Source organism: Aptenodytes forsteri, unplaced genomic scaffold, assembly GCF_000699145.1.
Source record: "Aptenodytes forsteri isolate BGI_AS27 unplaced genomic scaffold, ASM69914v1 Scaffold66, whole genome shotgun sequence".
Lineage (NCBI taxonomy): Eukaryota > Metazoa > Chordata > Aves > Sphenisciformes > Spheniscidae > Aptenodytes > Aptenodytes forsteri.
In genome coordinates this window covers 4,989,844-5,001,651 of record NW_008795131.1, presented here as the reverse complement: position 1 = coordinate 5,001,651, position 11,808 = coordinate 4,989,844, and the positions used below count along the sequence as shown (strand labels likewise).

At 44.4% G+C, this 11,808-nt stretch overlaps 1 protein-coding gene across 3 annotated transcripts in view; it reads left to right on the top strand.

Moving 5' to 3' along the window:
• The first annotated feature begins 788 nt into the window (after positions 1 to 788).
• The window catches only part of AKAP1 (A-kinase anchoring protein 1), a 28,181-nt gene continuing 17,161 nt past the window's right edge, over positions 789 to 11,808 (top strand). For 2 of the 3 annotated variants that reach the window (XM_009278255.2, XM_009278254.2), the window contains exons 1-2: positions 789 to 1,045; positions 10,631 to 11,642. In XM_009278255.2, coding sequence (XP_009276530.1) covers positions 10,655 to 11,642 — 988 coding nt within the window. In that variant the 5' untranslated portion in view covers positions 789 to 1,045; positions 10,631 to 10,654. Of the gene's footprint in view, positions 1,046 to 10,630; position 11,808 lie in introns of all 3 variants that reach the window. The other variant, XM_019471809.1, reaches the window with a different exon arrangement.

Here is an 11,808-nt window from a genome sequence, read left to right as displayed (position 1 = left end):
GGGGTTACGGCGCTCTCGGCGAAGTAAGTGGCGGTTCTGAGTCTTTCCGTGTTTTTAGGTGTGTTTTACTACTTGTTTCCCACTCGACAATAGCAAAGTCAATTAGTGCCTTCATGAGAGAAACAGCTGGGCAGGCCAAAGGAATCGTGTGAGTTGGTATTAAATGTGATTCATTCCCGCTGCAAACTGTGCTGTCGCTACTTAGAAATGAAAGTGAGAGATGACATGTGGTGCAGAGTTGGTAGTAAAGATTAAGGATGCCTTGTGTTGTCTCTTGTACGTCTGGTATGGTAAGGCTTGCTTATGTTATGGTAATAGCCAATAAAAACTGTTATTAGCAAACTTTTCATATATTGCAGTGACTTCTAATTGTTTGTAAGCCAGCGTGGAATACAGTCAGGAGCAAAGGAATTAAATTATATTGCTACTGAGGAAGTAATGTTTAGTAGCCTTGCTTTCCTGGAAGAATCCTTGTTGTTTGACTCTTTTTTTTTCTTTTCTTTTTTGTTCTTCCCCCTCCTTGAAGCAAGTAAGATCTAAGTTACTCACATTCCAGAATGGGGCAACTTGATCTGTGTCTGGCTAAGTTCTTTATCACAGTCTAGTAAGTTATACCATGAAGCAGGGAACAGAAAATGAATAGGCATCTCAGTAAGGGCATCCCTTTCATGAAGGTTATCTGTAATAGTAGGAAACGGCAACAAAAGCTGCATTTGACCACAGTCCATCTGTTAAGGGTAAGTAAGGGCTGCAGAACTGAAGTAATTCTGACTTTTTGTGTTTCCAGGGTCCTGTGCTGCCTTGGTCAGGTTGGCGGTTGTGCTAGCACCTGCTGAGTGTTATCAGAGCCTCTGTGGACTTTGTCTCAGGTGAAAGGAAACGGCTTGTTGCTGGGGAAAGTAGCAGGAGATGGTAACTTTACTTTTCTCCTGTTTGCTTTGTGCCCGTGAATGACCTACTGAGTTACAGCCCTACGTGTGTGCGCGGCATAGCCGAGGAAGAGCACGTGGCATGCTGGAGCACGACACAACTGCTCGTGAGAGAGGTATGGCTTTTTCTTGGTAGCACATGGACCAGGGCTGTCGGAGCAACTGAGCTGAGCTTGCTCCTTTGCCGGGGCGGTCACTGTGTGACCCAGTTCAAGTCACTTAACCTTTTTATTCTTTAATGAGCTTCCTGTGTAAAGGGTGAAATACTGTGCAGGTGTCTGCTAAGCTACTGTACCTGTCATCTAAGTAATCTCAATGGACCTGTGATTCTGAAAAGGATGGTACAGCTTTACTGCATGTATCTTGATGGCACAGTTTAGTTCTTGATTAATTGGCTTGCTTGCACGTGCTGCCTAGCGCACTGAAGGAAATGACAACCTTTTAGTAAGTTAAAAAGCCTGTAGAACTTGAGCTGTGCTTGAAGCTTGCTAGAATCCACCTTCTCATTGCATCGCTTGCTGTCCTGGTACCACTTATCTGACAGTCCCTCAGCTTCTGTTTCAGTGTTTCGTTGAGCTCTTGAAGGACTTTTAAAAGCTCTCAAGGGACAGCAGTGCTGGGGCATTTGGGCAGGTGAGTCTCACCACGATTGTAACAGTATCTTGTACAACAGGGCTACAGGCTGCTCTCAGACATGAAACAAACAATATTGTTAGGTTTGGAGGGTCTGCACGGACGGTGCTGCAGGAACCCAGTTGTTGTGTGTTCTGGTAGCTGCTTCTTACGTAGGTGTGCTCTCCTTAGTTGCACCGAGTTTAGATACCTGTCCTAGGAACCAGATTCCTCCTTGAAGATCTCTGGAGTTCCTTTCAGATACTAATACTGAAAATCATCAACTGCCTAGAAAGCCTTGGCATTAACCTAGACATTCCACAATGCCTGAAATTAGACAACAGGAATTCCCCTCACCACCCAGGGTGTGAGATGAAGGTACCCACAGTTCAGATCCACCACAGTACGTAGGTTCCCAGTTCCTGCAGGTTCTCTTGGGAGTTAGCTGTGACAGGAGTTTGAGGATTGCAGCCAAAGCTGTTCAGAGCCAAAGCAGTTGATTTGCTGCATTGAGACTCTTGTGTTCATTTTAAAAACATTGCAGGCTGACTTCAGGGGTATTTGAGAGCAAATATACTTTTGCAGTAGTAGAGTTATCTGAAGAGCATAATGCTTTAAAAGCAACATACCCCACTTGTCTATGGCTCTCATCTTTCATGTGCACTTAACTCATGTGAAAAAATTATTTAAGGTATTTCTAGTGTCCAGGGAGACTGTAATAAGATCAGGGCTGGTATCCCAGGTGCCCTTAGCAACATCTAGAAGTAATAAAAAAACATTAATTACTTTTAATTGTTTAATGTTTCAGATCTAATGACTAGCCTTTTTTAAATCCTGATTTTTTAACTACAGTGCTTCTGTGAAACTCGTAATGCAAATGGCTGGTTAAACTTCACGAAGTGATGATTAACTTCAGGCAGCCACTTTCAGATACTTGGAAGAAGCTATTTTATTCAGCAGCTGCTTAATATTTCTTGGAAATTAAGGCAGTTGAGTTTGTTTCTCATGGGGATTGCTGAAGGTGATAGTCTGCATGTCACTCTCTGCTTTTGCAAATGATCTGTCTTCAGCTGGTTTACTGTGGGTTTTTTATTGTCCACTACATGGATTCTGTTTAACTTTGCTGCTTTGGCATTTTGTACCCTGGTTGGAAGCTGACTGAATTTATGGGCCCTGTACATTACTATTAGCAGAGTTGAATATTTCGTAAAAAATAATTTAAAATCATTCTTCAGCAAACAAATCACTGCTTGTAGACCTGAAGAGGTCCTGATTGCCTTTGACCTCTGCTGCCACCTGGCAATGCGGATGAGAAACTTACCATGTGCTATAGCTGATTTTGACTCCCTGTGTATAAATAGCAGCAGTTCCTGGCAAAAGCTCACAATCTACATGTGCCTCTTGTATTGGGGGCATTAGCTTTGCATAGGGATAAATCTGTGAATTGGAAACTTGAAGTCTCTGGAACAAGGATTGGAGTATGTATCCCCATAAATCTTGGGGCCGTGACCCTGCAGTTTCCCCTTCCTTAAAGAGGAGCCTCTTTTGTTATGAGCTTGGACTTGTATTCTATTTCTCGTTGAAAGGCGGGGTTAGGAAGAATTTTTTGGTGTTCAGGGGTGCAGGAAAGAAATTTGCACATCACTTCCCTAAAAGATTTTTAAGTTGAAAGGAGTATAGTGTTCTCTTTGCTGCCTGGTAAAGAGGATGGGCTCCCATCTCTCGAGTTGTTGTACCTATTTTCTATTCCTTGTGTTTACTCCAACTCGATGCGACTGTAGGAAGGTCACTTAATGTGTGTCTTGGCTTTGCTTTTCAAAAAGGGACTGCCAAAGCTGAGGAAAGGAGGCAGCCTGCAATCTTTGGGGGAAGCCTTTCTGTGTAGAACAGCCCCTAGCGTAATTTGGGCGAGAGCTTGTAGGTGCTACTGTAATACGGATCAAAGTGAAGCATGTCTCTCTCTGATTAGGTCTCAAGTATGTTGTATAGCTTCTCGTAGCAAGCTTGTTAATGCATACAAGTTCTCTTCCTGCTTGTTCAGTCTAAATGACTCTTAGTGAAACCTTTGCTGTTCCTTCCTAGTGTAGGTGAATATAGAGTGCCTTTTTCACAAATGTTTGATATTCTTCCTCTCTGTGTGCCCCTGTGACTTATTCTCAGCAAGCCAAGCCCTGGGTGCAAGGCTTCCAACTGAATAACACCGCTTTTTGCTTTTCTGTTTAAGTCTAGTCCGGCTTTTGTTTTGAGAAGCTGTTTATCAAGGTTTCGTTGCTGTGCACAGTAAACCTCCTAGTGAGCAGGTCTTGATGCAGTTCTCCAGATACCTGTTTCGTCTCGGTGCTGCCTCTTTTCTCGCTGTCTCTGACAGTGGTATCAGAGTGTTGTGATGTAAACCTCACTGTTCTGTCTCCTTGAAAATTTAAGTCTGTTTTTTCTTGCGTGCAGAGTATACTGGAAGCCTTTGGTTAGTTTAGCCTCTGCTCCCGAGTGTTGTGCATGCCTGTTTTGTGGAAATTGATACAGATGCCAGGCATTTGACTTAGCTGGTTGCTTTTAAATTTTAATTTATAAGCTGCACCTGTAGTGGACACTACACTATGTTGCCCATAGCAAGGGCTGCATTAGCTTCATTGGTGTAGAAGCAAACACAAAATGCTAAGGATCGGATGTATTTTTTTCTGAAATTCTGGAAAATAATTTGTTCTATTCTCCAACCTGGGTGAAAATGCAGAAAGAATGCAAGATGATAAAATCTGAATTTGGGGGAAATTTTTGTAATGTGTTGGTAGATTATAAAGGTAATAAAAGCTGCTTTGCCTGTACCATGGAGGACTCATTCTCTTTAGTCTTCTATGAAAAATACTTCTAAAAGAGTTGAATCTGGACCGGTAAGTGCGTCGAGGAGGTAGCTGTTCAGAAAGAATCCCAACAACTGATGTCTTAGCCTCTTGGCTGTAAAAAGTGGTGTTCATTCCCTAGTCAGGGATACCTGTACACAGAGTGGGTTAGTCTGAATCAGAGGACTTTCTCTGCAGTTTAAAGCCATGTTATAATAGAAAGGTCATGTGGCCTCTGGCTTATGTGCTGAACTCTTTTGGCTAGCTTGAAGAAGCAGAACATTTGGTCCTTGCTCTGTTTCTGGAGCGGACTCCAAGACTGAGGCGGGGGGAACCTCCACCAAATTTTGTGGAATAGCCAAGAAAGATAAAGGTGGTATTAGTAAAGTGGTGCAGAAGTGGTTTCTGAAGTTTGCTTCTGTATCTGAGATACCTTTCTGGCAAAGCGGTGAAAAATTGATCTTGCCTTCCTCTGTAATAGAGGATTCACAGGGAGACACTAGCTTATTTGAGGAAACTATAAATAATGAAACAATTGGAGCAGGAAGGTAATAAGATATAAAGTGCACTAAGGAGCTTGATAATCTGATAGGGTTAATGTTAATTACAAAGTGTAACCTGTGGTTTATTGCACAGCAGGAGTGATCAGCTCAGGGCCTTGCATTAATCCAAGAGACAGTGCAGGTGGTGAGGGTTGCTGGTGGTCGGTGTTTGCATATATACAAGCTTCTTGGATATTTCCAAAACACCTGTAAAAAAAAAACAAAACCCTACAGGTTGGCTAGGCTGATACTTTTATTGTAAACCTCTGCTTTCGACTGTGTAAATAGAAACTGTTCTGAGCCCTGCTTTGGCCTAGAAGTGATACTGCTGGAGCTGTGGAGCTGTGCTGGGCCACTATTTGGCTCCTGAGTGGGCGAAAATACACAGAAGCAGTGACTGTAAAATGAAATATTAATAAAGCCTGGGCCATTGGTGTAGCAGCTTCAGCTGCAAAGGAGGGGAGTGAGCTGTTGTAGGAACATCAGTGAAGCTGATTACACTGAAAGCAGTTTTTATCTTAGAGATAAAAGACAGCCTGGTGTTGGTGGTGTTTCTTGTTCCAGAGCTCTAGTTTAGCTCCACAACAACCAGCTTTTTCAGCCTTTTACTTATGTCATAATTTATCCCTCTGCAAATAGGACTGTTGGTTCTTAAGTATTTTAAGGTTGCAGAGTGGCTTCATTAGTAATTTTCATTCACAGAGGAGACTGTTTCATGAGCTCTGTAGCCCATGTTAACTGGGCTGTGAAAAGGTGATACTGCTTAAGGGGTATCTCTTGCTGTTCTTGTCTTTCAGTACTGGTGCTTGAGGCAGAAATTGCTGCAGAACACTTACCTTTAATTATTTAAGTATAGAGAAACCTACCTGTTCACTTCTTCTAAAAAGAAGTGCCATCCAGTTTGAGATCTTGCTTGCCTGGCTCCCACCTGTCTTTGGATGTTTGTAGCTACTGAGTCATGTCTTCTGAGCTCTCACCTCTGGGTGATGTTGGTTTTGATGGTGGTGTACCAGGCTGGCCTGGGAGAAGAGTGTGGGGAAAGGCTGCAAAGTCTTGTGGCTGATTGACACTGTGGTGATCAGGAATGTGTGATGCAAGGGCTTGGAGCCCAGCGACACGGCAGGCCACTGTGACCTCACAGATCTGTCCTGTAAGGTCAGCCTCTGCGATGCTACTGTGTGGGTAGAAAAGCTCTTTGCTCTCCAGTTCGAACCACATTCCAGAGAAGCTTTCCAGCAGGTCCTGGAAGAAGCAGATGGTCCCTCTGTTGTGGATTGTCTGCCTCCTTTATCTTTGCATGAAAATATAAAGAAGGTGCAGTTCAGATATTGCAATGCCACGTGCCAGGTCAGCTTTTGATGAAAATACGCCTTATGCCAAGGGTAGATCAAGCAAGTCTTTCTATGTCTGTTTCAGTGCAGTAACTTCTCTTATTTTAATCTTAATGGTAGGGCCTCCGGTTTTTTACGTTTTTGTCAACTCCTGTTGTTATGCGTCCTATAAGGCAGAGCGTGTGCTACTGGTTATTTTTAGCATGGAAAATTTTAAGAGCCCACGTGGTCCCATTTAGTTTTGACTGTGCCAGCCTTGTCCAGTTCTCTTTCACCCAGATAGTATTTATTTCTCCGAGCACTGTATCGGTAACTATAGGGTTTGTAGGGAGCCATCCTGGCCTTGCTGTTGAAGCTACATTTCCAATTTAGCTGCCTGCTTGTTTGCTCTGTGATCCATCAGGACGGTATTTAATTCCAGCCTTGATTTCCACTGCTTTCGGGGTCTGGAAGCGTAACCTCTCAAGTGCTGGGGCAGGAGGGAAGTGGAGGAGGCAGGGACCGGCGGCACTGTAGGGTACGTCCTTGCAGAGCGTGGGGGCTCAGTCGCTTGGGAGTTGTCCTTGTCTCTCTTCTTGTAGAGACTTGAAGCAGCTTGCCCTCAGAACAGACCTTCTTGTGCATAGAAAGCCCTGAAAATCTGGAGTGAGTGCTTGCTGAACTCTCCTCTCGGACCTTGAGAACGAATTATCTGGCTTCTCTGTGAACCTCGTGCTGCAAACATTTCTAACCTTATAAGGATGTGTATACTGAAGGATTGTTTGTCCTGGCTAGAGAAACAAGGTGGCTTAAAACTGCTCTGGGACCCTAATGCGAACAAGTAGAATAAGTTGACTCTCCTTGGCTTTTTTTAAGGTAGGCGAGTGTGTGCGTTCATTCTTGTCCTCATTAAGCTGATCTTCACCAGGAGTTTTCCATAAATCAAGTCAGGATACAGATTTGGAGAGCTGACTGACCCCTACTCTCCCCTTGGTGTCTTAATCCCATCCTGATCTACTGTGGGGATTATTTAGCAAGTTGGAAAAGTCTCGTGTCCTAGCTGCAGCTCTCCAGCCGTGCCTTGATATAAGGTGTGACATTTAGACCGGATTCCTGACATGCCAGAGGGAAGTGGAAGTGGCTGGTGGCGTGGGGCGAGCGCATACAGTGTGTGAGTTCTGCATTGGCTCGGCTCTATTTTTGGTGCGGGACTGCATGGGGCCCTGCATGTTGGGAAACGGCACTGGGGCATCCAGCGCTTCGCACTGGTTCTGGCTTTTGCAAGGCAGTCAGTCTCCGGTCCAAAGCCGCTGCACTTCCCCAGCTGGCTCCTCCTGCCTGGAGAGTGCAAGGACTGTCGGGCCAGGCTCCTTCCAGTTTGGCAGTGTTTAAGGCCATGTGATTTGACAAGTTGCCATTTTCTGTCCTGCTGCTGGCAGGAAAATCCCAGGCTTTCTTCCCCCCATGTGTTTAAATGATCCCATTGCCCCTGTAGTCCTGAACTGGCTGTCAAATTGGCAGCGGAGAGAGGGTTTTGTCTCTCTTAAACGTGTTGGAAAATGCACGTGGGCTGTAGGAGCGATCCTGTGGAGGAAATGGAAGAGAAGTATGTGCTGCATCTTACAACCGTTCGGTTGAGCAGGTTGAAAATCAGCGATCTTCTAGGCATCGCATAAAAAGTGCCATTGTGACCAGCATATCAAAATCAGGCCACCGAAGTCTTCCTGTCATGTTTATGTAAGGAGACGTTTATTGGTGTTAGCTGTCCCCTAGCTAACCCAGTGCTTTAGGATGTCTGCTGGCATCTTGTGCAGAGCCACTGCCTTTTATCCCTTTCTAGTTGATGGAAGGATGTGGAATTTCCATTTAACACCATCACTGATAGCATGATGTAGCTCTTGCTAAAACTAGTCAAATTAAAAACATGAAATTAAATGAGCTTTGCAAGGAGCAGGCAGCTAATCCACCAGTCCCCACTGATCTAAATATCACAGAAGAGTGAAGATCTTTATCTTAAATGATATTAATGTTTAAAAAGACTTAGAACTGTTCTGTCTGCCAGGCTTCGGGACAGGCCTGTCCCTCTGTGGGGCATCCTGCTACTATCTTCCTGCGCTGCAGAGTTGTGTGGGACTATTGTTTGTACAGTTGGTGCAACTTAATAGGGAATCAGATAATAATAGGGCTGTCTGTTTAATCAGGAAGGCTTGCTGGGAATGGACTTAGTGAGCTACGTTAATCTGAGTTTGTGGTACGCCTGTGAGACAGCTTGTAGGGTGGTTCTGCATTAATTGTAACAACTTAAGCAGACAGCAGATGAGCACTCGCGGTGGCTCACAATGTGCCATTGTCCTGTAGAGCATAAATGTGAACCTTTTGTCTTAAGAATGTACAGACTTCACCCTTTCCATTTACCAAGTTCCAAAAACCAAACATCCAAATTATTGCATAGGTTTGTTTTTTTAGTTCCACATCTCAGGTGTCACTGTTAACCAAAAGTTCATCATCAGCAGTGAGCCCTGCTACCTGACTGTATAAAGCCAGCTGGAAGTAACTTCGATTTAGAAGATATCAAATATGAATGTCCAGTGAACACAGACTCACGTTTCCTGTGTAGAACAACATAGATACCTCATTTGTGATATACTGGAGATGTTACTGGATTTCTTAAATCATGTCTGCAGCTGACCTTTGATTTGGGATTGAGCAAGAAATTTTCTAGTCCCTGTTTTTGCCATTCATTTATTTACTTGCCTCAGTCGCTAGGACTCTGCGGTAAACAGTACGGAAGCAAGGCTGGTGTGCGAGCTAGCTTGGATAAAGTTGTGTTTGCTCCTGTGGGATGGGAGGGTGTGGCTGGAGGAGGTGAGAAATCTGGAGTGAATATTAAATTATCTGAGGCTTGGATGCTCGGTTTGAGCCTGAGGGAGGCATGTTTTGTCCCCCAGTTAGAATGTAATCAGCTCCTCATGAAAGTCGGGGCCCCGAAGGAGAGTTGTACGTGGAAGCCGTGGTCAGAACGCTTGCTCTGATAACAAAAGTTTTTTTCCGGTTGAGACAGACTAAGCATAGTCAACAGACTGACTTGATTGTCTTCTCTTGTCTAAGAAATATTATGCTTCTAAAGAGGAACTAGATAATATTCTTTTCCAGTGGGTGGTTCCCATTTCTAGGACTTTGCTATCTCCTGAAAACAGTCTTTATTTTTGTTGCCCATTGGCAAAAGTCTTGAGGCCTGTTTGGAGAAAAGTCTGTCATGTGTAAGCATTGTTGGACACGTGGTGTTTTGCTTTAATTCCTGCTCAGTGAAAACATAAACTGTAAGTGCTTTGTAGCAAGGCTGTTTAGGGGATGTGGGTAACTGTTTAGCTTTGTGTTCCAGCTGTAGACTTTCCTTAAGGAAAAGGAAAGGCATGTCAGCCCTGCCTTGTATAACCCAGGTGAGGCTTGTAAATAGAGGAGCATAACTGGGACATGAGTCTCAGCGGTGTCCAGGCAGGGAAGGGTTCACACACTTTCTAGAGTAAAAGAGACAGCTTTCAACTCTCAAAAGTCAGAGGAGTAGCAGCTGTCAACGTAGTAAATTTAGATGTAGAACAAACTTTGAAGATGGGTTCCTAAGTAGTAGTGTCTCTGTCCAGGCTGCTTTTGCTAGACAAATACTGCTATTATAAGGGTGTTATAGCATATTTCCTACCTTCACTACTGTGAAATCTTTTAGAGGGACTTCTGTTATTGGGAGACACTTGCTTCATCAGGCTGTAGTTGCTCTTTGTTTAGGAATTCTATGCTGCGTGCGTAAAAGTAAATGGAGTAGCTGTGTGTTGCTGTTTAGCTCCTACTTAACTGCAGACTTCAGTCCTGTGCCTGCACACCAGCCTCTTGCAATGCTGTGGATGAGAACGTTTGCAAAACCCTTCACCTTCAATGAGTTATGTTTCGGAAGAGTGTGTCTTGTCAACCTACGAAACTCTTGGGAATGTGATGCTGCCTTTCGAGCGGAGATACACCTGCAGTCTCTGTCGTGGAATGCTTGTGGTATAGCTGTGTTGTGAACCCAGCCTGATGCTGGAGAAACTTGCAGTGCTGGATGCTGTCCTTGTGTGTGGTACTGACCTGCAAAGGTGAGACAGGAGAAAGAAGGTGAAATTTTTTTAAGTGTCAAGGTGAGGTAAGGTGAAATTGATGAGTATAATGGTGAGAAATGTCCAGCTATCCCTAGTCTTAGGTAAGGATCTTGTTCTGTGGTCTGCTGGTAGAGCAGAGATGTGAATTTAAAGAACGGCTGGAAAACAAGCCTGTTCATCCTAATAGAAATACCTCAAGGCATTTATGAAACTTTAGCCTTCCTGTTATCTTCCCTGTGACTATTTTAACATGGTTTCTGTTTCTCCTTCTAGACAAAATTGCTGAGGCTCTGTAAAATGGCTTTCCGCTTCCGTAGTGTCATCCCATATGCCATACCTGGAGTGCTGGCACTTCTTGGCTGCTGGTGGATGTATTCCCATAGAAAAAAGTATGCAAGCTATCATGATGAACAAGCAATAGCTGCTGAAGAAGAGCAGCAAGAAGAAGTGCCAGAGAATGATTCATCACCCAAAACAGAAGCATGTGTTCCTCAAGAAGGAACTTCGGATGAGGAATGCCCAGAGAATGAAACCTCGACCTCCCTGCTGTCAGCAGGGTCGACACCCTCTCTTCTGTGTCAAACTCATGAGAGACCAGATCTCTCACAGGACCTCCCAGACTTGTCAGTAATGACAGTTCAGCCCAGCACCTTTGAGGACGACAGTGAAAAACTAGAAACAATAAAAACTCAAGATGAAAGCAGTGTCCCTGCTTGTGTTTCTCTCCCTCTGATCTCAAAGAGCACAGAGTGTCACAGCAGTGCTGCAGTGAGCCTTATACAGGATTCAAGCTCTAGTGCAAACCAAGATCAGTGGCCATCAGCATCAGTGACACTGACGCAAAAGTCTTTGGGAATCACGGAGATCAGCAACGCAGAGCAGTCAGATGATTCTTCATTTAAGCCCCCTGAGGAAAGCCAGATGCCAGAAATTGTGGCTGGCTCTGTGACAGCCCTTTGCTTGGGATTGGAGAAGGAAGACAAGACCCCACAAGCCTTTCTCAATATTGAAGTTGTATCAAGTCACAAGGATTCTGCAGTGAGCATGTTACCGGATAGTTTGGAGTCTGCCTGTTTGGAGCAGTCCAGGGAAGAAGACATGTCTGAGTCAATTGCCAGTACTGTACCTGTGTGTCAGGAGGACACACAGCCAAAAGGAGATGAATTGGAAAGAGAGAAGATTGGAGGAGTGAGTTTGGACAAGGAAGAAGTTGAGAAAATTGAGCAAGTAGCAATACAGATCATTTCCAAGGTCATTTTTGCAGCAACTGAGGAAGTGCTGTCTGGTTCTGCAGGTGATGTGTCCACTCAGACCTGCCAGGCTGCTGCCAGCCAAGTTGAGAGACCCCTGGAGACGGCAAGCGTTGTTTCCCCTGCTCAGATGCTTGCGGAGGAAGCTACAGTAGCCGATGAGAACATTGCTGCGAAGGGTGATGCTGCGGTACTGACATC